The following is a 26,208-nucleotide window of genomic DNA, read 5'->3' on the forward strand; positions in this document are numbered from 1 at the left end:
CTTAGTTTAGAAAAAGACAGCTGAGGGGCGACCTAATAACTATGTATAAATATATCAGGGGACAAGACAGATCTCTCCCATCATCTGTTTATACCCAGGACTGTGACTGTAACAAGGGGGTATCTTCCATGTTTAGAGGAAAGAAAGTTTTTATACTAACAGAGAAAGGGGTTCTTTACTGTAAGAGAAGTGAGACTATGGAACTCTGTCTGAGGATGTGGTGATGACACATTCAATAAAAGAGTTCAAAAGGGGCCTGGACGCCTTTCTTGGGAGATACAATTACATATTCTAGTCACTAATTACTTTAGAAGGGTTGTTGATCCAGAGATTATGCCGATTGCCAAACTGGAGTCAGGATGGAACTTTTTTCCTTTAAATGGGAAAAAATTGGCTTTTATCTCATTGGGTTTTTTGCCTTCCTAAAACATTGAGGGGCATATGTGTTTTTTTTGGCCTTACATACTATGATACTATACACAGATAGCTGCCAATCACTGATAGCACCCCCCATTGGACTGTTCAGCTCACAATGAGCAGAGATATAAATGAATAAAATACAAGTTATACTGATTCTTTCCCTGTAAAAAGTATATCAATCTGCTCAGCCCCTCCTGCTCTAGAACATGATACCTACAGTTTGGCCAGCATGTTCCAACTGAAAGTTTACCTTATGCCCAATGTCCATGGGTAAATTCGAATTGCAGTACCCACACGGACAATCCGCAGTTCAAGCCGCCCATAGGAAGACATGGGAGTGTATAGCTGAATTAAAGCATGCAGATGTGTTTTGCAGCGCACTTACTCTTGTGTTGTTCCTTTCTGCTTTGAGTTCTGAAATCTCTTCCTCCTTTTCTAGAAGCTGCTCCCTGCATGCATTCAGTTCCTTTGTTAGTGCAGCAAACTCCTGTAGACAGATGATAGAAATGATTCAGTTACAGGATTAAAGTGATAATTGGGGCTGGAAATGACATATTATGCAATGATAACATTTCATACATATTAAAAAAATGAACAACGACATGATTTAATACAGATCTGAAGACTTCAGCCCTTTTAGCAATATATCCTGGTTTTAAAGCTGTAACAAAATGTATTATTTGTTGTCAGATAAGTGACTTAGTGAAGCATTCTTTCATCTAACCACACGTTATATATATATATATATATATATATATATACATACATACACACACACACACACACACACATATACACATATATATATATATACACATATATACACACATGTATATATATATATATATATATCCCCTATATCTTTCTCTCATGTATGGTTTTATCTGTAGCAATCACATTGAAAAAGAAAAGAAAAAGTTCTACTTTTTGCATATTCGGAATTTTCATTCAAGGGCACATTCTGCTAGGCCTTTTGCACTGTCTATTTGTTGTATGCGCTGGGAAATCTCCTAACGCATATATCGAAAGTATCCATAGGCCTCATTCATCTGTTGGAGGCCAACTGAATGTCCTTTTGGCCTCCATCATGCTTATACATGTTAGTATACCTTCTTTCCTTCTTTATGGAGTAGTGCAGTCTGTTTTGCCATTCACTACAGAGACACGGGTTAAGGCCCAATGCACACGGGCGTATTTGTATTATGGAATCTGGAGCAGGTGTCCACCTCCGGATTCTGCAGCAAGTAGTACCCATAGACATGCTATGGAAAATCACTTTTCCATGTCCATGAACGGAAATCAAGTGATGAGATTTTCCACTCGCGGACGAAAAATCGCAGCATGTCCTATTCCAGCGCAGATTCCACGTGGACAGCTTTCATTGCAGTCAATGGATGCTGTCCAATGATATTGTGGAGGGGTCACAGACGGCGCAGCATTTTCTCTCCTGCGCTTGTGTGCCTGCCGGCACACCCGCAATACAGAAAAGACGACTGTGGACAGGTACGTAGCGGTCACCGGACGGGCACAAGGTGAGATTCCATTGCGGGATCCCACATGCGGAATCCGACCCAGCCGTGTGCATTTGGCCTAAAAAAAAATAATATCACATGGTATACATTTTTTACATTGGATCCTGTAGAAAACAGATGCCTCTTTAGGCCTACACAATTGCATGAGCTGAAGGCATCTGGAGATATACGTTGGGAACCACTCCCAGAATATAGCTTCGACAGATGCTGCAAAATGCGGTGTGAAAGCTATCCTTTTTCTACAGGAAGAAAACAGATTTTCATTCTTTTCAACCTATCAATATAAAACCGTTCAGTGTCAGCCTTATGTTAGATAGCATCCTGTGCAGAAAGTAACATCAGAAAGCTCAGTAAATAAGTACTGTACCAGAACCAAGCTCATAACTTAACCCCTCAGTGCTTGCACCTTAGTGACGGAGCCAAATTTTGGAAATCTGACATATGTCACTTTAACATAGAAAAACTCTGTAAGGTTTTGCATATCCAAGTGATTCCGACATTGTTTTTTCGCCACATGTTGTACTTCGTTTGGGTGGTAAAAAAAGACCGATAGAATATGTGTCTATTTATTAAAGGTGCCAAAATTGGGAATGACCATTTTTTTCACATTTTCAACTGCAATATCTCAAATATGTGCAAACATACTGAACAAATTTTTGATAGATATATATTTCCATCTGTTTACTTCATTCTGGATGCACATTGGAAAGACCAGTTTTTTTAAACCATTTAGGAGATGTACAAATTCAACATTGATTATTAACATGATTGAGGAACATTTTGTTTTCCTACACCAAGCCAAGATTACAAAGGCTTATAGGTGTCACAATGATAGATACCCCCACAAATGACCCGATTTTAAAAAAATACACATTTTATTGTATTCACTGAGGGGTGTCAGAAGTATTTTGACCCCTCAGTTTCTTTTCAAGAATTCATGCAATTTAGAGGAGAAAAAAATAAAATTTCATATTTTTACAAATATGTCATTTTAAAGACAGTTTTTGTTTTCTATAGTGCACAAAAAGGATACCCCCGTTTGTCCTGTGTTCAGAGACATATCCGTTGTAGCCCTAGTATTATGTCTGTATGCACAATGGGGCCAAAACTGAAAGCAGCAGCCGATGGCTTTCAGAACACAGGTTTTGCTTGAAGGTGTTTGAGGCCCCATTGTCCACTGGTAGAGCCCTTGAACGGCCAAAACAATGGAGAACCCCCACAAATGACCCCATTTTGAAAACTAGACCCCTTTTTGACCCCACAGTTTTTGAATGAATCTAAGCAAATTGGCAATTGTGTCATTTTAAAAACATTTTTTTTTATACAGCACACATATGAATGAAGACTTTCACCCCAAAATGAATACCCGTTTGTCCTGTGTTTAGAAACATACCCGTTGTGGCCCTAATCTTCTGCCTGTATGCACAACGGGGCCCAAACCAAAAGGAACACTAAACTTCCACTGTTTTTTTTTTACTTTTACGGGATCTGGGACAGCTCATCGCGGCTCTCGGTGACTGCCCGAGGCTCTCGGCTACCTTTAGTAGCCAGGGGCAAGGAGATTTTAAATTTCCCGGGTCCTCCCCAGCTTCTGCGCTTTTGTCCACCATTTTGGCGCCTGGCGCATGTGCCAAAGCTAGGAAAAGGTCCACGGATAAAGATCCCATTGGGGAGGCCATATGTAAGTAATTTCACCTCCCTCAAGGTTCGGATCCGTGACAGGAGGTGAAACTTTGGCTTTTTTAACTTTTAAGTTATTCAATGGATAACGGCAATCACGTGACCAATAACCGTGTACCGCAGCCCCCCTGTGAGATCTCCAGGCCCTTGGCTACATGTAGTAGCCAGGAGCAAGGAGATTTTAAATTACCATGGCAAACCGCCACCTTTGCACTTGTGTCCGCCATTTTGGCAATATGCACAGAAGCTGTGGTAAGGTCTGCGGATAAGGTAAGTAATTTCATCTCCCCTCACAGATATGATCCAAGAGGGGAGATGAAACTTACTTTTTCTTTTTTTCTTCCACTTTTTGTTTTTTTTTTACTGTATATGATCGCGTTATCCATTGGATCATGTGACTGGGAACCACATACAGCGGGTCCCGGTGATATCTGTTCTTGGCTACACATGGCAGCTGAGGGCAGAGAGATTTTAAATTTCCCCGGCCGCGAGCCCTTCTGTGCATGCGCCTGACGTATGACATCTGGCATGCATGTGCAGAAGCCGGCGTCAGGTTCGGGGAGGACTAGAACATCGCGGGACATCACGGAGGATGGGGGTGAGTACTTTCAGCTCCCCTTATGGATCCGATCCATGAGGGGAGTTAAATCTTTAACTTTTTTTTTTTTTACACTTTCATGTGATCACTAGTTTCCAGTGGATATCGGCGATTGCGCAATCAGGTGATGCTTCCCGCGGCTCCCCAAGACAGCTCCGGGTTGTCGGTACCTCAGGTAGCTGACAGCATGGAGCAGTCATGTCCACAGCCATGTGGCTTTAATTCCCAGAGCGAGCCTGTTTTTATGGCCCTGGGGATTAAAGCCCACTAAAGCAGGACATAAAAAGTTTATGGGGTGGTCACTAAAGGGTTAAATACAGCTCCAAAACCAAGCTAATATAACAAACGCAGCACCATAGCCAAGCACATAGTAAAAATACAGCACCAGAACCAAGCTCATAAAATAAATATACCACCAGAACTAAGCTCATACCATAAATACAGCACATACCAACCTCAGTACGTACTCAGATACAAAATCAGAATCAAACTCATAACATAAATACAGCCCAAGAACCAAGCTCATAACAAATACAGTAGCATAATTAAGCAATTGTGTTATGGGGGCACCGATGGGTTGCTAACAGCACTTCAGAATAACAGAGAGGAGAAGACAGAGCTAGGAAGAAGATGATCCATGGAGCTTCACCAGACACTGCTGCATGGAGGAAGAAGATCATTTGGCAATGCAGACCAAAGGGTGGCAGTCACCTCCAACCCACGTCTGCCTGGTGCATCACTTCAGGGAAGTAGCGATCCTCAGCCACGCTACGCCCGGTGGATCGGCAGATGTTTCCCATTGTTTTCAATGGGAAACCTCATATTGCATCTCATGCACATTGCATGCAGCGCAATTTTCCCAGCTACAATGAAACAATGTGTGAGACGTTCCAAGGGAAGGCCCAAAGATAGGACATGGCGTGATTTTTTTTCCAGCATCACATAATAGGGTTCATATTCGTGTGAGATTTGTGCGTCTCGCAACGCACAAATCTAGCCCAATTTTTGTGTGAAAGTGACCTTAGAAGGTCAATGTCATGTCTTTTAAACAGGTCTTGTAACAATCACTGGAAATATAAGCCAAAGCCAGAGTTTTCTCTAGAAGGAAAAGATAACCATGTACGGACAGCTGTTTTGGGGTCATTGATGTGTTGTAGTTTGCTTTGGATTATATTCCTAGACATTGTTTCAAGGCCTGTTAAAAGGTCTGATAATGCTGTCTTGTGATTGGTGGCACTCTAAAGGTATTGTTCCATCTTTCTATTTGCATACATTTCCCAGAGGAGAATGCATGGCCTTATAAGTCTCCTCATACCTACTCAATGCTCTCCCTAGGTAGAAACTTTACCCTTTCTGACCCACATCATAGGTCTCTCACCCAAACAGCCAACAGCCTACTGCATACTGATGAGGGGCAAAAAGCCTGAAACAGCTGTCTGTGCATGGTGATCTTTTCCTTTTGGAGAAGACACTGGCTTTGGATTATTCTCCCATTGTTACAAGGCTTGATAAACGGTCTGATATTGATATGCAGGAATACTGCTTTCTAATAGGTAGTGCTGTAGAGTTATTTTTCCATCTTCCTACTTAGGGTGACTACCCACTAGCGTTTTTTTACTGCGAAATTCGCGTTTTTTTTTCCTGCAGGGGGTCTATGGGACTTGTAATGTTAAAATCGCGATCACGCAAAATCACGATTTACCGTGAAATCGCGATTTTAGCTTTACAAGTCCCTTAGCCCAAAGACCCTTGCAGAAAAAAAAACTGCTGCGAATTTCGCAGTAAAAAAACCGCTAGTGGCTAGTCACCCTTAAAGTGATAATGGGCATATTCATAAAGGTTCTGCAAATGCTATCAGTGCATGAGGCTCTATGGTCCAATGCTTAGTAATCGGTCATCTAGGAATTCAAAATAAAATAATTTTAAGGTGGTACTTGACATCTGACAAAGTAAGCAAGTTCAAAAAGTGCTGAATATACAGTACACACTGACAAAACATCTATAGTTGTTTCAGTGTCAGATCAACTGCTTTAAAATAGTTTAAAACTATCCCAATTCAATTTGCACAGAAATATGAGCATAATTCTTGACTATCTAAAAAGACATAAGAAGAAGTCAATACCACATCTTATTGTCACAGCTTATTGAGGGCTACTATTTATGCTCATTTTCCAAGAACGTTCGATGGTAAAATTGATCTGATCAGAACTAAGCATTTACCACAAATGGCGATTGACAGTATATGGGCACCATGGTTAACATTCAGAGAAACCAAAGAATATACCTTTTGCACAACACTACTGGAAAATCCGTCTACAGTCAAGAAGTGCCTAACAAAACCTTCTCCAGTATACATCAATCAGGGCTCAAATGGTCTTTCTTCTTTCTTATATTACACTCAGATGTCATTCCAGTAGATGTTTTGTTAGACTACTTCGTGCTGGGTCAGATATATTAAGTTTTATATGACTTAATATACATGCTGATCTGTACTTCATATAACTTTTATGATTTGTATAAACTGCTGAAATGTATAAAGGGTTGTCCACTTATAAACTACTGATTGACAGGGGTCCTGGGCAGTAGCCCCCACCAATCGAATATTGATGGTCTACCCTAAGAATAGACCATAATAGTTTACAATTAGGCAACCCTCTTAAGTACAAGAAAAATAAATACAATATATAAAACTTTCAAAAAATATATTTTTTAAAAATCAGAAAACTTGATAACCTTAAAGGGGTTTTGTCATTAGAAAACAAAAATCAATACTTACTAGAGATGAGCGAGCGTACTCGGAAAAGCACTACTCGCTCGAGTAATGTGCTTTATCCGAGTATCGCTGTGCTCGGGTCTGAAGATTCGGGTGCCGCTGCGGCTGACAGGTGAGTCGCAGCGGGGAGCAGGGGAGAGCGGGCGGGAGAGAGGGAGAGAAAGATCTCCCCTCCGTTCCTCCCCGCTCTCCCCTGCAGCTCCCCGCTCCGTGCCGGCACCCGAATCTTCAGACCCGAGCACAGCGATACTCGGATAAAGCAAATTACTCGAGCGAGTAGTGCTTTTCCGAGTACGCTCGCTCATCTCTAACACTTACCTATTCCTCCCCCATCAGTCTTCTTCCTGCAGAGCAATGTACGCTACGTCGCTAGTGATGTAGCATTCACTGCTTAATGAGTCCAAAAAAAAGTTAGCCATCGGTAATGTGAATACACTGAGCCTTTATTAGAAGTGTCACAGCTTAAATTGCAAAAAGAGGACGTGTTTCAGTCTATAGAAGACCTAGGTGACCAAGGTCTTCTATAGACCGAAACGAGTTCTCCTTTTGCAATTTTGCAATATTAAAAATGGCAGACAGACAGATAGATAGATAGATAATTTTGCATACAACTTGTATTATATATTGTGAATGGGAGCTAGATTCGGATAGGACGCGTTTTGGTCTATAGAAGACCTAGGTGACCAAGGTCTTCTTTAGACCGAAACAAGTCCTCTTTTTGCAATTCAACCTGTGACACTTCTAATAAAGGCTCAGTGTATTCACATTACCGATGGCTAACTTTTTTTGGACTCATTCTGCATGGATTTTGTGGTGGACTGCACGATCCTGCCTCGGGAACTGAATTCCAAGCCTACTACTGAAGCGGGGTGGATGAGGAGGAGGTGGTGAGCAGATTCTATTTTGTGTTTTGCCATTCACTGTCTAGCAGGGAATGCCAAATTCTATTCCGGTGTCTCGGGGCAATAGTATATGAACACTCGCGGTAAGACCTTCCAAATGCTCAACCTCTGCAATAGCCAGACACAGTATTTGTCATTCCCTGCTAGGAAGTGAATGCTGCGTCACTAGTGACTGGGTACACTGACCTGCAGGAAGCAGAATGCCGAGAATGTACGTAACGTCACAGGAAGCCGAGGATCCGGCCGGCCTGTGGTGACGTGACTAAAGGAGCCAGGAGAAGATCGTTAAGTCGAAGATGCGGTAAGAAGACCGACAGATGGGAATAGGTAAGTATTGATTTTTTTTTTTCTAATGCCAAAACCCCTTTAATTATCCTGAAATCAACTCTATTGAAAATTAATTTTTCTTAAAAAAAATAAACAAAACCAGATATTAAAAATGGAAGACAGATAGATAATTTTGCATATAACTTGTATTATATATTGTGAATGGGAGCTAGACAGAGTTATAAACAGTTATACGCCAGCATAAAGTTATCAGCTTAATGCTTCCAAATCAATCCACATGGGGATCTGTATCTGTTTCACAGAACATACTTCTGACATAAGTGAAAGCAAATTGCCATCCCCTTTGTACTACCATGTTATGCAATGGCACAGGATGCTAATGGCCTCTGCTCTTATATTTGCCTTCCAGATGTACATGAACCAGGGGAATTCTGTCATCCACAATCATTGTTTGTAACAGAAATGTTGTATGTTTGGTCATAGTTTACAAGCCCAGAGGTAAAAAACCCTTTGCATAGTTAATGTAATTTGACAAGCACAACTGCACTCTTAAAGTTTGTACACAAGTTATTCATCTGGGAAACTGGTGGAGAAAGCTATAAAATTTAACTATAAAAATAAATAACTACTTAAAAATGTTTTGCTTTTTTTCAAACAGAAGCGGGAATGTAAAGAGATGGAGTGCGGCTAGAGGAAAGCTTCAGTATTTTCCTTTTGCTATTATGTCTTCCTGCTTTGTGTGACCTCACTGTTAACTGTGTATGTTATATATAAACTACCTGTAAATCATCACCTGAAAGTGGACTTCTCGCTTCCTGCACATTATTTTTAACATAGATGAAAATAGATGAAATTTACCCTGTTTCCCTGAAAATAAGACATACCCTGAAAATAAGACATAGCATGATTTTCCAGAATTTTTGAGGATGCAAAATGATTTTTCAGGCTTTTAGACAATGCTTGAAATATAAGCCCTACTCCAAAATTAAGCCCTGCTAACAGTTAATTAAAAAAGTCAATTTAAATAGTGTCCAGGCAGCTATACATGTAAAAAAGTTAAACCTTTTTGAACAAAAATTAATATCAGACACTGTCTTATTTTCAGGGAAACACAGTAGTAAGCAAAACACATCAGAATTCCATTGTAAATAATACTAAAGCAATATTTCGGAACATGCACCAAATTTATTATGTGTTTTAGATACATTTTACACCTACAATAACAGTTTAGAAAAGTGTCTAGTAAAGGGGTGTGGCCAAGATAAGTAAAAACTAATGTCAAACTTATTAAAGAACAAAGTTTAAAAAGTTGAGACAGCGCTCTCCAAATAGTAACAGCCAAAAGGGCCAAGACCACAGGCTTGCCTGGTGCCCAGGGATCCCTGGACATTGACCAATATACCTTTGGTCTAGTTTGGTTTTAGACAATCCAATAAAGTCTATTTGATTTGAGGAACATCCATTTTGGAGATTGTTGGTAAAGCCCAATTCTGAAGTGTGCTTGGTTGGGATGGATATGAAATAATCCATTGGATATGAAAATATATCCAATGGATATGAAAAAAAAAATAATCCAGCACTCAGAGGTAGAGTAAAGGGTGACTTGCTGCACTCAATTTTCATATGCATATGCTCCAGACATGCTACATTTTTGCTGCAAAATATTGGCTAAAGAGTGCAATTAGCACTGGAGCAAATATATGGCAGGAAATAATGGAACCTATTACTGCTGACTAGACGATCTAGCTTAATAATAATTTGATAAGGGCCAGATTGCTAGAAAATTCCATCAATGTCTGAGTGAGGTGCTGTAACCAGTAGAACAAAGGGGCAGAGTTGCTAGGAAAGAACTACGCTGCTTTCTCTCCTGACAGCTCTACTGTACTTTTTTCATTATAGTCAATGGTCGACTATGCGGCTTCTGAGAACAGCCTGATAATTACTTTTGTCTTTTTATAAATACCTGTTGTAAAACTAATGTCCGTTCTGGTCCAGGCATTGTAGATAACATGAAGCAATGGAATCGCAAACATCAAGAATCATTCCATTTGGTATTTATGCGCATTCTTCGTCAATGGCTGTCCTCAATTTTGGTTTTTCTGTAAACTTTATCCTTTATGTATCCCTATAAAAATGTCTAGTGGTGTGAGGTCTGCTGAACGCATCTGCTAATCTACTGAATCTCTTCATTCAATCCAGCTGTTTGGCAGATTTTCATCAAGGTAGGCCCTTACATCATGATGGTAATGTGGGTTTGCTTCATCTTGTTGGAAATAAAACTCATTCTTCCTTACTGAGTGGCATGGCAGATTAATGTAGCAAGTTCAAGTAAGCACCATCAGTCATAGAAGCATCACAAAAGTATGGTCCAGTGAATCCCTTTGTTGATGAACCACATTATACTGTAACCCCTGGTAAAGGGCCGTAACATAGGCCTAGAGGGCTGTGGGTGGAATCCCACATGACAGGATTGGCAGGAAGTGGGAATTAAAGGGTTAACAGTAGTTAAGAAAGGAGGAGGTAGGAGGGGGATAGGAAGAGTCACCAAAGTTCACGAACAGCAGTTGGAGAGCTGAAAGCAAGGAAGACCGAAGCAGAAAAACAAGGAGGACCCAATCTCCCGCCCGTTAAATTGTTTATTACATAGGGAAAATTATTTTAATATGTAAAGGAATAGAGGGTGGGGGAGGATTGTTGTTGGGAATTTATTAAAATGTCATGGTAGAGGGAGGTCCTTGGAGTCTGTTATAAAATTTGTTGGGGGAAGGGGGAGGCAGGGTGTACATAGCCCTTCCTTTGGATGGTGTATGATGGTGTCTGGCGCTTCTTTGCTCTGACAGGGAAGAGTCCTTGTAGAGATGGTGGAGTTTATAAAGGCTAGTGGTGTCTCCGACCGTAGGGTACAGAAAACAACATACTGTGCCATGAACCTAGACATGATTTTCTTTTCTTCTCCATCTAAATAGTACAATAACACTCAAGCTCCCCTTCCCCCTTTTATTTTACTATCATTTTCGTGTTTTGTTCATGTTATTTTTCTCAATGTACATGGTCAAAGGATATCTTAATCTGCTATATACTAATTTAATGTATTGCATTGAGTTGGATTTCATAGCAATAGGTTTGTACAGAAACCTTCTTAATCTGTACTGATGCAAAAATTTTATAAAAATCTTTAATGAGAAAAGGCTAGCGGTGTCTTTGAGTCAGTTGGAGTGCAGCTGGAGGCAATTGAGATATTTCCCTTTAAATGGTGGAGCGTCAGATTTTTGGGGCTCCAAGGACCTCTTTGGTGGATGGCTAAAGTAATTAATGAGATCTGAGATCTTAAAGGAATAATTTATGTTAAATTTTTGTAATAAAATGGCTGCTGTGGCCAAATTATCCAAAATTAAGAAGTGTTTGTCGTTATTTGGGAAGTAGCGGCTGTGGGGTTGGTAACTTGGGAGGTTTTTTGAAGTCACGGGGGCTACAGCAGGTAATGACTCGGGTATATACCAGAGTTATGATATTCCTCCATAATATGCATGTTCTCAAGTCCCCAGTAGGTGCAATTGTGGTGGGTTATTGAGCCATTCATTTAAATGTAGCCTCATCACTCCAAACAATCTTTCTTGGAAACGGCACATATTCCAAGTACTACTCACAAAACTGCACTCTCCGGTCTGTATGATCTTCATTAAGAACATAGACTATTCTTGGAATATAATTCTTCCAATGACAGTGCTTCAAAATGTGATGGACACTTGATTTTGAAATTTGTTCCCCGCAACCTGCTTGCAGCACAGATTTTCTTGGAGATACTTTTCCATCAACCTTTCTTGTTTTGTAGGGTCGTCGATGTCCGCGGTCTTCCACAATGTTTCTTGTGGACAATCTGAATGGTTCCATCTGCTTAACTTATCCCAAATTTAAGCGATAGTAAATCACGTAGGTGCATTTGTTTGAAACTCTGTCCGAAAATGTCTTGGCACTTCAACTGCATTTTCAAATCTCTAGTAGCACTGTGGGATACATTTCCTTTTGTTCGAAGTTCATGCTCGTTAGGGGAAGCGAACGAGTCGGTGACGTAATCAGCATCTTGTCCGTGCTTGGGCAGCGTGTTTAGACAGTTTTCGGGTACTGATCTTTTAGTGTTTCACATTCCCGAATGATCAGTGTTTGAACTACATGAGCCGGCGATTACTTTTTATGCCGGCTAAAACTGAATGACTATCGAGAAGCGAACGATTCTCATTCACCATTCAGTTGTGGGATGTGTTTAAACTGAACGATTATTGTGCTTTTTCAATCATTTGAACGATTTTCTGAATGATACTCTTCAGTCTAATGGCAGCATAAGTTTGATTTAACCCATTATTTCTATTCAGTCCAGCCTAAAAAGCAGTTAAAATTAGGTGATAAAGATAAAACTACCGCAAAGGAAAATTGGCTTAGTTGCCCAGAGGAATCAATCAGGTCTCTGCTTTCATTTTCCAAAAGTAGAATCTGATTGGTTGCAATGTGCAACCATTTTACCTTTGCACCCGTTTTGATTTATATCCCTTAGTGAGTTATAAGCTGGTAAAGTGTGTACATTTTTTGGGACACCTTGTATTTACACGTCCGATGACAACCACTACTGTGCTAGATGATTACTTATGAAGCACCTTTGTGTTTAAAGGGTTGTCCAGGTGTGGGAATATGTATTTTTTAATGGGTCCAAATCTGTTTTAAAACAATAAAAGTAGTGGAACTTACATAGAAAAAAGTTATCTATACAGAATTCTAATATCCATTATGATAAGCAAAACTGACACTTTATACTATCTTCTGAATAATCCTGATCTACAAGTATTCTACGGGTCAGATAGAGTTTATTTTTGCAATCGGACAACCAATTTGCTAATTAAAGTCTTACAAATGGCTGATATCTTGTTTGCTGAACACCTGCTGAGACCCCAAAGACTAAAGTACCCTACTGTTAACTAACAGCTGTGAAGAAAATTAAGTTATCTAAGCAACCCTATATGCAAATTCAACAGAATCAAAATGATTTCGGCTTAGACAACAGGAATGACTCTCCGCTATACAGTATACTGGACAAGAAAATAGCCCTGTTATGGCAATCTAATTTTCTGTACTCAATGCAAACTCCCCAAACTGTTTCTATGGAAACAAAACTTTAAGAATCCACAAACGTGGGTGGTAAGCTATTGGTGCTATTAATACAATCATCAGACATTAGTAGCTCTTCTTCTAGTAAGTTAAAGTTATTATAGAAAGTAGCCAATGCTACTGCAAAATAACATAAAATTTCATCTATGGTCACAAAGTGAAAATGTAGTTCTAGTTTAAATGAAATCTTCCCATTCTCTCAGGCCTTACTTACATGAAGTGTCTTGTCTACAACTTGCAAGACACTTATTAAGTGACTCTCGGCACCTTTCTGCACTGCACTCAAAGGTGGTGGAATCTGTATGTCATCTTTTGTCCTTTAACCCTTTCCAATCCAATTTGTATCCTGGTTTTCCTAGGGGACTTACTCTTTTTCTGTCATTATACAACAGCGCTCTATGCTGGCTAAAGCCAGTACTGCATGAGATGACACATTGGATAGGCTCCAACAGCAGATAGGCTGGCAATATACAGTAAGAGAACCCCAATGGATGTCTTCAACATCTGAGCAGTACAACCTTAAATCATAGTGTCTTCAGAGGTCAGACAGTGGATTGGAAAGGGTTAAACGGAACTGGTCAGCAGATTTTTCAAGTGCAGCGCTGCAATGTGTACACTGCGCTGTTCTACATAGTCCTGTTGCTTGTCATAGTAATAAAACCCTAACAGAGTAATTAGCTTCCAAAGATCTCCTATGCTGTATGCAAAATATGCACACCGGTCCAGTGGGCGGGCTAGACAGACTCTCATCTGCGTCTTTTTTCCCTGTCATTCACGCTGTTCTTCAAACTTGCACTGCACTGCTGATGGGCGCATGTGCAGATGAGAGCTCCCTTTTGTGCACAGAAGCACTGCGGTCATCTGCACACACAGTAGTAAACAGCGCAGTGGGATTTTAACCCCCTTCCCTTCCCATAACGTAAGGGTGCGTCATGGGAGTGGGGTACTTCCCGCAAAATGATGTACAATTACATCATAGGGATAGCGGGAGATCATAGCAGATCTCACGCTATCCCGCAGCGGGAGCCGTCTATCACTAGTAGCTGGCCCCCCGCTGTTAACCCCTTCCCTGCCACAATCTAAGTAGATCACGGCAGGGAAAGGGTTCCTGCCATGCCTTATCGTAGCGATCATCAGTGCTGCAGTGAAAGTCCCTTAGAGGGACACAGATGGTGTAAGAAGAAAAGCAAAATAAAGTACAAAAAATAAAAATGTTAAAAAACCCCTTTTTTTAAATGCCTTTTATCCTGCATGGCAAAAAGCGTAAAAAAAAAAAACGCTAAAAAATTGAGGCAAAATGCTAATTTTTAGGATTTTGCCTCCCAAAAAACGCAATGAGGGTGCATTCAGACGACCGTATATCATCTGGGTTTTCATGCCAAGCCGATATACGATGTCCTCGTCTGCAGGGATGGGGGGTGGAAGAGCCAGGAGCAGGAACTGAACTCCCGCCCCCTCTCTGCCTCCTCCACACCCCCTCTCCGCCTCTCTGCACTATTTGCAATAAAAGGAGGTGGTACAGGGTGGGCGGGGCTAAGTTTCGAGAATTAGCCCCGCCCCATCCTGCCTCTCCTCATTGACAATAGTGCAGGTGGGAGGAGAGGAGGCAGAGAGGGGCTGGGAGTTCAGAGCACTGCTCCTGGCTCTTCCAGCCTCCTCCCTCTGCAGAGAGAGACACCGTATATCGGCCGGCGTGAAAACCCGGCCGATATACGGTCGTTTGAATGCACCCTAAAAGTGATTTTAAAAAATGTATGTACCCTAAAATGGTACCAATAAAAACTACCGCTCATCTCGCAAAAAAATAAGCCCTCACGGAGCTCCATCCATGGAAAAATAAAAATGTTATAGGACTTTGAATGCAGTTATTTTAGAAAAAAAATAATTTCCAAAAAAGGGTTTTTATTGTGGAAAAACCTAAAAAAAATATAAGAATTTTGGTATCGTTGTAACTGTACCGACCCGCAGAAAAAAATGTAGTGTATCATTTATGCTGCATTAAAAAAAATCTATGGCAGAATTGATACGTTTTCTCTCCCGACGATCATAAAAAAGAATAATAAAAGTTTTACAATGTAATCTACGTACCCAAAAATGGTAGAAATAAAAAATACAGTTCGCCACACAAAAAAACAAGCCCTTATACGGCCGCATCGACGGAAAAATAAAAAGGTTATGGCTTTTGAAAAATGGAGATGAAAAAATACCAAAAATCGTTTGGTTCTCAATGCCAAAATAGGCCATGTCCTTAAGGGGTTAAAGCACAGCGTGGATGACATAGAGGAAAAGCCACAGACAAGAGAGCCGGCAGACCAACCCACCCGACGGGTCAGAATGTTTTACATACGGCGTATGAGATCTTTGGAGGCCGATTTTAACATTGTAGCACTGCAATTGAATTGTATTTCAAAAATCTGCTGACAGGTTCCCTTTAAAGGGGTATTCTAGGACTTTATAAACCTTTTACCACAACCAGCCTCAGTGGATCATTCAACAAAGCCTTTCGTTTACCATAACCCATAAAGGACCAGGCGCGGTAAATATACGGCGCTTGGTCCTGAGCTTAAAGCATCGCCAATAGTAAAATTACGGCGGCGCTTTAAGCCTCTTGTCTCTGCAATCAATTAGAGACAGGACGGGTTATCAGCTGTTAGTGACGGAGGAGAAGGCAGGAGGGGGTTTTAACCCTTTCTGCCTTTTCCTTCCCTAAGTACACAGCGCTCAATGAGCACTGTGTACTAGAAAGTGAAAGTACAGTGTAACTTTCACTATGGGAGTCAGGGGGGTCATGTGACTGCTAGGGATTCCACTCTACAGCAGAGCTGGAGGGTCATACAAGACCCTGGACAGCTCTGCCAGTGACTAATGTCACCACAGGGGTTGCTTTCCCCTGTAACTGGGGCTCCTATAGATGCCCCAGCTTCAGTGGGAAAGGGTCAAATTAAAAAAAAAAAACTTATATGACATCAAGGGGGACATAGATAGTAAAAAAAATGATTACATGTTTCAGTAAATAAAAATTACAGAATAAAACAACAATATATAGATAAGAAAGAAAATAACACAAAGCCGACGCCAACCAAAACCGTCACTGTATGCGCCCTATAAACTAAAACCATACATACTATATATCAAAACGTCCGAAACAAATAGAGGAACCCATTCCCATACTTTATTTTAGCATAAATATACTAAATTAAAAAAATCATTTTTTTAGCATTTGACCCCCAATAAAACTAAAGGGAAAAAAAAGTCAGTGAAAAAGATATTTTAAAAAATCACCCTATATGTCACGGAGAAAAAAAACGCAGTAAAAATAATTTTGGTAGTTTTAAGAAACAAAATAGGGCAGTAAAACCGCCACATGGGTAATATCCCTAAAAAGTATCTGGTCCTTAAGGTACAAAACAGCTTGGTCCTTAAGGGGTTAAAAGAGTGCTTGTGCTTCAATCAGGGTGCTGTCCTGATTTTGATACTCCCTTTTATGTAATCACCATGATTAAAGGAAACTAGTTTCCTGTGTTGACCATCCTGTCTCAGTCACATGAATATTGATGAGCTGGGCGGGCAGTCGGCAGCACATCACCCATAGTTATGAGCAGGTGCGGTTCTAATTTCGAAAAGGTTATGGGATTCAGGACACCGAGGCAGCTTCTTCTGAAAGCATATGAGTTTATTTGTGCCAGCACAGGCTCCGAGGAATAAAATCCAATGTCTGAGCCCCAAACACAGCGGGGCATACACTTTTATATACAGGGCTGATACAACCTATACAATTTTACTCCCTTTTCTTATCTATATATAAGCTGATTGGTTACAAATTGCCACGCAAGTGCTATGAGCTTCTCTCTGTACAAGCTGCTGATTCATTTTCTTGCCTTCATTAGGCATACTTCGGCTCTCCGTTTTATGGCATTGTTATGTGTACTGCTGGGACCTGTAGTACTAAGCTTCCTAGCAGCATAGCCCTCACAGGGTTAATTGATTGAGCTGGCTGGGTGTGGTACTTCCTGGTAGCCAATCTCCTGGGTCTGTGCTCACATATAAAACCAGCTCCTGGTCAGTCTCTGTATGGTGTTTAGGGTGAGCAGGCATGAATCCTTGTCTGTTGCAGCTTGCTTTGTGACCTGCTATCTGTGTTCTGTTGCAGCTTGCTGTGTGATCTGTGCCTTGCGGTTCATGTCCATTTGTACGTTTATTTTGTGTCAGTTTGGTCTGCTGGTTTGTTTGCTATGTCTGCGCTAGGTTGGCCCCTTGGGCCCTCTAGTAGATGTGTCTTGCTAGTGTAGGGACTGCAAGATACAAGGAGCTTTGCCGGAGCTTGCAGCTTAAGTTCATTGGCCAATGTATGAACTAACACCTCACATTTATATTCAGCTTATCATCTGCTATTAGTGTTTGCATTGTGGCTGCTGTATGCGGTGTATTCTGGCTCTGTGTGTCCTGTTGTTCAGTCCCTGTCATGTGGCATGTGAATGCGTCCTGTTCTGGTGCGTGGCTCCTGGGATCAGCTAAGCCCCCCCTACTTATCGTAACATAATGCCCCCCACTTGCAAAAGAGGGTGCATTATGTTACGATCGTGTGGGCAAACTAAGCACGGGGCCCGCACGATCGAGACCAAAGAAGGACTGGGTACGCACACAGGTTGCACACGGTATCCCCACGTGTTTCAAGCAACTGACCCTGTGCTACCAGGAGGTTGACCTGGCCCTACCCAAGCTGGGACATTGCCCCAATAAGGGCAGCCCAACGGTCTTCAGATCTGGGCCCTAGCTGATCCCAGGAGCCACGCACCAGAACAGGACGCAGTCCCATGCCACATGACAGGGACTGAACAACAGGACACACAGAGCCAGGATAGACAGCATACAGCAGCCACAATGCAAACACTAATAGCAGATGATAAGCTGAATATAAATGCGAGGTCTTCATTGGCCAATGAACTTAAGCTGCAAGCCCCGGCAAGGCCCCTTGTATCTTGCAGTCCCTACACTAGCAAAACACATCTACTAGAGGGCCCAAGGGGCCAACCTAGCGCCGACATAGCAAACAAACGCAGCAGACCAAACTGACACAAAATAAACGTACAAACGGACATGAACCACAAGGCACAGATCACACAGCAAGCTGCAACAGAACACAGATAGCAGGTCACAAAGCAAACTTCAACAGACAAGGATTCATTACTGCTCACCCTGAACACCAGACAGAGACTGACCAGGAACTGGGTTTATATGTGAGCACAGACCCAGGAGATTGGCTAGCAGGAAGTACCAAACCCACCCAGCTCAATCAATTAACCCTGTGAGGGCTGTGCTGCTGGGAGGTCCCAGCAGCACACGTAACAGGCATCCAGCCACCTATTTGCTTAACTCTTTCTTATCCAGATCCTGGCTATCACAATAAGAGGATACTGCATGCTCACTAACACAGCCCAGCCTGCTGCCTTCTTCCTCTAGCTGTTACTGCTCTGATGGCTGTCATGCATTGGGCAGTAAAATGTTATTTATTCATACATAGGAGCTCATGCTTTATTCATGGACAAAATGTATAACAGTGGGTAAATGAGCTATAAAGGTTACGTTTCTGGATGGTGTGTATATACAGTACACACCTTATTCCACAGCATTGCTATTCACTGGAAAAAGGATCTGGAAGTTAAAGGTGTAATTGCTCTTTATGGGTGATGTACAGTGGACACAATGTATATGTGCCTATGTCTCGGGAGGGTCATCTCTCCTTGAGGAGAGCACTAAGAAAGTGAGTCAGGAAACTTATAAGGCCATGTGTGTTCCTCTGGGTAATATGCAAATAAAGGAAGATGGAACATCACCTCCATAGCACCACCTATCGGATGGCCGCATTCCTGCAAATCAATGTCTGACCCTTTATACAGGTCTTTAAAACAATGATTGGGATTTGAAAACCAAGCCAGAATCCATACATAGACAGCTTTTTGGGTTGTTTGGCCCTCATTAGTGTGTAGTAGGATTCTGGGTTGGCTAGTGAGAGGCCTGTGACATGAGTTGGGAGGGGTATTGTCTCTCCTTGAGGACAGCACCTAGAAGGTGAGAAGACTATTGGTCTTGGTATTGTTCCAACGTCCTTATTTGCATATTGCCCAGAGGAGCATGCATGGCCTTATAAGTTTCCTTACTCACCTTCTAGGTGCTTTTTATATAACAGAAACTAACGGAACCCTTGTCAAACGCACACCAACGGAAAGTCTGTTTCACTAATGACAGTGAATGGTTCAGTTTAGGGGTTCTGTCACAATGCTACTTTAGGGCAGCTTCAGACAAGTGCACAGAATAGAACCCATTGCTTTGAATGCGTTGATTCTCATTTTCACTTTTATGGATTTCTTGTGTGCAAAAATAAAAACACAACCTGCTCTATTTTGGTGTGAAAAATGCGAACCTGATCCCAGCAAATTCAATGTTTTTGAACTGCGCAATCTCACAGGGAAATCGAAAACATGAGGGGCTTATTATGCTGCACAGCCTTTTGAATTACGGCGCGAGTGTGTCCAAGGCCGACTGAACGGTCCCCCGCAGCAAAGAAAGTACAGTAAAATGAGTAGATATGTGCATGAAAGCAGGACCTTTATTAGGCAGCTGTAATGGAACCCCAGACAGAATACCACAGCATAGTGAAAAATGCTGTGTGAATGCTCCCTAAGGCTGTTCCGACTGCACTAAATGCTTCCTCTGAAACACTGAGAATAACATAATATAGGGATATTTGCCTGCTATGAATACAGCAGACTGAGGTGGCGATGCACATTAGATGTCTGCTGAACACTCAATCATCCAACAGCTATCCTGTATACGGGCATGCGCCACTCAGCCAACGAGCATATGTTCTGAATGTAGAGAGGGCAGAAAGCCAGCGACATGCACCTCTGATGGAGGTTTATCTCCTTGAGAACAAAAAGATCGGGCAGTTGTCAGTGCCGCAAATGCGTATTGGCCGGCGCTTGTAACTGCAGGCACAGTTATCATTGAAATCAATAGGAGCTATGCCTGCAGTCACAAGGGCCAGCCACTACACAGAGGTTGGCACGGAGGCTTCCGCGTCGGCCTCTGTGTTATTGCGGCACTGACAACATGCGCCTGCTCAGCTAATAAGTGAGGGTCCTGAGTGACAAACCCCAGGCGATCAACTATCAATGACCTATCCTGATGATGCAACCTTTCCCAAGAACATTGGCTGGAATACTGCCTCAGAAGGGTCTTGCAGACATTCATCTAGCAACAGAAGCCGGTACTAGTAACACTCCACCCACCTGAAGAATATTCCGGGTTTTTTGGGGGGTACCCCTCATATGCCCGATATGTAACCCCTGAAAGAAATAAAATTCATATGCTACAGCTATCTGCTTACCTCCTGAGCCTTCCCAAAGAGTGATCTGGTAAACTTAAGAGCTCCTGTATGCCAAGTGTGTTGCCTAACCAAAAAGAAAGGAACCGCAACTCCATGTTCTTCTATCCAATTAGAAAGTCACAGTGGGTAGCACTACATGTGTGAAGTTCGTGCCTACCTTGGTGATGTCTGGAACAGTATGGTGCTTGTATAAACTCCGCAGGGTACATTTAGTCAGACTGATATGTCTTAAAGAAGGAGCACCTAATGTATAAAGAGGAGCATGACTCCGCTCACATACTGTGGATCATTCATCAATACATCACAGAGCAGACAATGGCAGACAGATATCTGAGGCGCCGTACACCTTTTAATTTACAACTCTGTCTATTAAACAGTGTCTAATTTGTTCAGAGGACTCTGGACTCAACTTCTATAGTAAAGAAAAATGGAAATAGAGCAATAAGCTGTATTAGGAACAATTCTGAAATAGAAGCTCTCAGCATGGTTCAGAAATTCTAGGTTTTGATAAAAGATCGCTAACAGAAATACGGGGGATTAGTAGCATTGTAAATTAAGCTCTTCAGTTATTGCAGTGAAGGTTAAATCAGGCTACATGCTCATTGCATACGGATATGCTGCATGATTTAATAGGGCAAAAAGTATTAAATTCCTATCTGTCCCAGGACTGAAAATGACACTAGAGATATGCATAGAGATGTAATAATCTAATAATGTCTGCTATAAAATAAAGCAATAGAGGATGACAATGTAAATTATACAGAAGACTTGTCAAAAAATACTGTATCAAGATCATATGCTGCCAGCTGCTACAAAATAGCTCTGCATTGAAATCTAAAGTAGGTCGCTTACAGGAGTTTTACGGTCAACGGTACCCTCCTCCATATGAATAATACGTCTGTCCGGTCAGCCAACAGAATAGCTACAGCCAATCAGAGGCTGCAGCAATCACGTGCTGTTTTTGTGGCATCATGGCTCTCAGCATCCAAGTTGTGATGCCGGGAGAACGGCACCTGACTGTTGTGGCCTCTGATTGGCTGCACCGGTGAGGTGGTTGCCATTTATGAACAAAGGCCGGGAGGACAGCGGGAGCTGCATTGCTGGGGAAGCAGACAGGTCATTAAGGCTGCTTTTATTGTTTTAACACAGTTGCACCCATGTTAAAAATTATCTGTATCCAGACAACCACTTTAATGGAGCAGCCAGGAAAGATAGTGGTAGGCTGGCATGTTTATGGGCACCATAGAGTTCCTTTTAGCTCTAGGTTAGGGACTACTTATAAGGGTCTACATGCACACAGTGAGACTTCCCGGCATGTTACAGCTTTATTATCTAGCTTGCGTTGCCGAACATATGGTTGAGCTATTGTGTATTTTGAGAGGTTAAGTGCGCACTATATAGTTAACTGTGTACTGTCACTTTAACATGAATATGTGATTGTTTCTAGAAAGAGAAACCAAGTAACCTTGTAGATATGATACCTTTTAATAGCAAACAAAAATACATGATGTTATTGCAAGCTTTTGAACCTTCCAGGGTCGTTCCAGAACGAAATGCATCCAAAGAGGTATGCATATATTTTATTTATATTTATTAGAGATGAGGGAGCATACTTGTTAAGGGACAATACTCGAGCGGGTATCGTCCTTTTCGAGTACCTGCCTGCTTGTCAGAAAAGATTCGGGTGCCGGCGGGGTACAGATCTCTTTCGCCCCCTCTCGGCCCCCCCCCCCCCGCTCCCACCTGCTTATTCCCGCAATCCACCGCTCACCCTCACCGGCACCCGAATCTTTTCTGAAGAGCAGGCAGGTACTCGAAAAGGACAATACTCGCTCGAGTATTGTCCCTTAACGAGTATGCTCGCTCATCTCTAATATATATATATATATATATATATATATATATATTATATATACATACAAATCTATGAGCCTGAGAAACACATAAGTTCACAAATCTCAGACTGGCTCTTACATCACAGACATAGCTTTATATATCCAGTAGGCAGGCTTATTAAAAGCTAACACTAATTAGTTTATCTTATTTTTTGACTGAGAAGAGAGCAGGAAGCATATTTTACTTTCACTTATGTAGATTACGCACACACAATGAGAGAGAGTGAGACAGAGGGACAGTAAACAGGCTGGTGAGGGGGATGTCGCTGCATCTCCCAGTTTCCATTTACACTGCGTTCTCAGCTAACTAAATGGGAGACTTATTACAGCAGAGTAGGGAGTGATAGAGTGAGTAAGTAAGGAAGGGGGTGTTAGTGGATGAATTTCAGTTCAGGCTCCTGGTATCTGGTTACACAGCGTATCTTAGCTACATTTTTATTTTGTAGATACATAACAATATAGAATATGCTTCAGCCTTCGGGCTGCTAACAGAGAAACAATAGCTTATAAGTCCTCGTACCACACTACGATAGGATGAGCAGAGAAAAAAATGGCATACAGTGGTGCATGCAGAGGCTTAGTACGCATGTGTAGGAGTTGTTCTTAAATAGTTTTTTTTCTGTGCAGATTAGTACATGACATGGAAGACATGACATGCTTCTTCCAGGTTAACAGTCAGCATTGTAGTGTAAACTCAGCAACCAGTATGCCTACAGTAAGCCAAGCCAGCGAGCCGGACTCATGAATGAAGCTGATCAGACAAGCATTGCCGGTCTTATCCTCCCAAGCCCATCAGGTGAGCCTGGCATCAGCTTACATACCCAAAGTAAGCAGGATGTAGGCATTTTCACAAGCTACAACAAATTACTTGGAAGTATAAATATTAACAGTATAATTCCGAAATGTGCACTGTACAAGTACATCTCACATCGAGTGTGGAGTGGGCTCGGGTCTATATGTAGTGTCCTAGATCATCATTCTGGACTCCTCCATAATTGTCATACATATCTGTCTTTTGAGGATGCACTGTGCAAAGCTGTCATGTCTATTTTCTGTGTGTGTTGCACAGCTGCAGCATCTGAAGGGTTAACTCCCCTAAAATCATTGCTGGTGAGCTTGGCTGCATGCTGAATGTATCTATCTTGCAGTGTCATGTGACGTGGTGTGAATGAATTTATAAGTATGAGGGAGTAAGTTCCAGAAAGGTCTGATCCATCTTCTCAGCTGAGGAGCACCCATCTACCATCTGAGGGTTTGCTACCACAGAGGCGCATGAGGGCACCTTCAGCTCTTGTGTCGCTGAAGATAGAGGAGAAGGAAAGACTACCCAACCATATGTGAACTGCATGGGAGTGAGTGAGCCTAAATGTCCCGTCCCAAAAAGTCCCATCACAAGGGAGCCTTTTGTAAGTAACTACCCCGGCTAGTGACGATATATTTCTCTACAACAAGATCAGTGCAGAAATCGACCAAATCTTTAAAGGTAATTCTAAGGCCTCCCCTTCCCACGAGCGTGACGGGCTCCGCCGCGTAATATTACGCAGTGAAGCCCGTCACGGCGCCCCCCAGAGCCCCTATACTTACCTGCGGGAGATAGCGTGAAAACGCTTCCCCGCCCACCGCCGCCGCGTCACCGCCCACCGCTGCCGCGTCACCGGCCGTGTCACGTGACGCGGCCGTCCGCGTCATATGACGTCATATGACGCGCGGCGGTGGGCGGGAAAGCGTTTTTTCACGCTATCTCCCGCTGGTTACAGCGGGAGATAGCGTGAACGGACGGCTTCCATTGACTGCAATGGAAGCCGTCAGCGCGTACAGCCCGTCCTCACCCGCAGAAAATAGAGCATGCTGCGGGTGAGGACGGGAGAAATCGCGGTGCGTAATTCCGCGGTGGAATTACGCATCGTGAGCATTGTGCTATTAGGTTCAATAGAACCTAATAGCAGGGTGCAACGCAGCGGATTTTTGCCGCGAATTTACGCGGCGTAAATCCGTTCGTGGGAAGGAGGCCTAAGTATGTTTTATGATTCCTATGTGTCCGTCTGAAGTCTGGATCCCTGCATAGTGGTACACCTTTAACTGACACCCTGAAGTGCTGAAGTCTATGATAGCGGGGTGATCATTATTGTCATTCTGTGGCCATTGACTTTCATGTCAAGTATTGCTGAATATTTTCTGCACTGTAAACTCTACCTGCTGAAGTTTGTTGTATTGTGTTTGAAAAGTCACAAGTGGAGTTTTTATTGGGCCTCCACCGTCCGGAGGACCCGAGGTACTATGCACTTGTCCAGTGTTGTTAATCCGCCATGTATGAATGCCGGTGTATGGAACGGTGGCATCACGAACTGACAACTACTACCCCCCTCATCCTGAGGACTACTGGCCCTATCCTTTGCTGTGGTAACTCCTTCCGGGAACAGTAGTTGCTCACCACATACACACAGTGGCCATCTTTGACATCTGATACCCACTCGCAACAGCTGCAATCAGAGATAACACTTATTATGGCTGTTAACTCTTTAAATGCTGCTGTCAATTCTGACAGCAGCATTTATATGGCCCGATCGAAAGTATGAAGTCCTGAACAGCCCCCTTGCAATGACCTCGCAGGGTGCCATCCGGGTGTCATAGGTAATAGCAAATAGAAAAAAAAATTGTAGAGCATGCCCAATAGTGAAAAAAAAAATCAATATTAGGAGCTAAGGAGTGTGAAACTCCTTCCGGGGATGGGGGCAGTGAACTTACACATGACACGCCACGCAGGGGAAAAAAACTGACAGCAGGGCCAGAGCCGTGATGGGAGGAAGGGAGTGGGATGGGGAATTAACACTGTCAGCAGAGCTGCTAGCAGCAGCAGAGACTGAAAGCAGCGGTGGCCTTGAGAGCCTATGCTAGCAGGCACACTTGACAGAAGCAGCAGGGGGGCGATCGGAGGCTATACAGATAGTCCCCTACTTGCGAACATTCGACTTACGAATTTCGCTAGATACGAACTATCTGTTTTGCACAGTATGATGTAATGCTATGGCATTACATCATACTGTGCAGGGACCGGGCAGGCTTCTATGAAGCCTGATAGAAGCCTGTCCGGTCAGATCGCGGTTGCTAGGCAGCCAGGGGCCTTCTGAAAGGCCCTAGGGCTGTCTATGCAGAGCGCCTATCAAGCCGTGCGCTTGATGGGCACTCTGCATAGGCAGCCCTGGGGCCTTTCAGGAGGTCCCCGGATGCCTAGCAACCACACAGCGTCCCGCGATCTCATCGTGGGATGCTGTACGGGCCCCCTGAATGTCGGGTGCAGACTGTTTCTTACAGCGGGCACCCGGCGGCAGCAGTTCCGACGAGCCACGCCGCTCGTCAGAACTGTTAACACTTTAAATACCGCTGTCAGAGCGGTATTTAAAGTGTTAACAGTTCCGACTAGCGGCGCGGCTCGTCGGAATTGCTGCCGCCGGGTGCCCGCTGTAAGAACAGCCAGCACCCGACGTTGTATGGAGCGGGATCCATACAAGCATTTGTTCGACTTGAGAACAACATGGACTTGCGAACTGGTTCCTGGAACGGAACCTGTTCGCAAGT

General features: G+C 42.7%; 1 protein-coding gene across 2 annotated transcripts in view; it reads right to left on the minus strand.

The window, feature by feature from the left end:
- Positions 1-26,208, minus strand: part of PPFIA2 (PTPRF interacting protein alpha 2) — a 344,020-nt gene that overhangs the window by 190,166 nt on the left and 127,646 nt on the right. For both annotated transcript variants that reach the window (XM_066591485.1, XM_066591486.1), the window contains one exon: positions 806-907. In XM_066591485.1, coding sequence (XP_066447582.1) covers positions 806-907 — 102 coding nt within the window. The remainder of the gene's footprint in view (positions 1-805; positions 908-26,208) is intronic.

This window comes from Eleutherodactylus coqui, chromosome 2 (assembly GCF_035609145.1).
Source record: "Eleutherodactylus coqui strain aEleCoq1 chromosome 2, aEleCoq1.hap1, whole genome shotgun sequence".
Taxonomy (NCBI): Eukaryota; Metazoa; Chordata; class Amphibia; order Anura; family Eleutherodactylidae; genus Eleutherodactylus; species Eleutherodactylus coqui.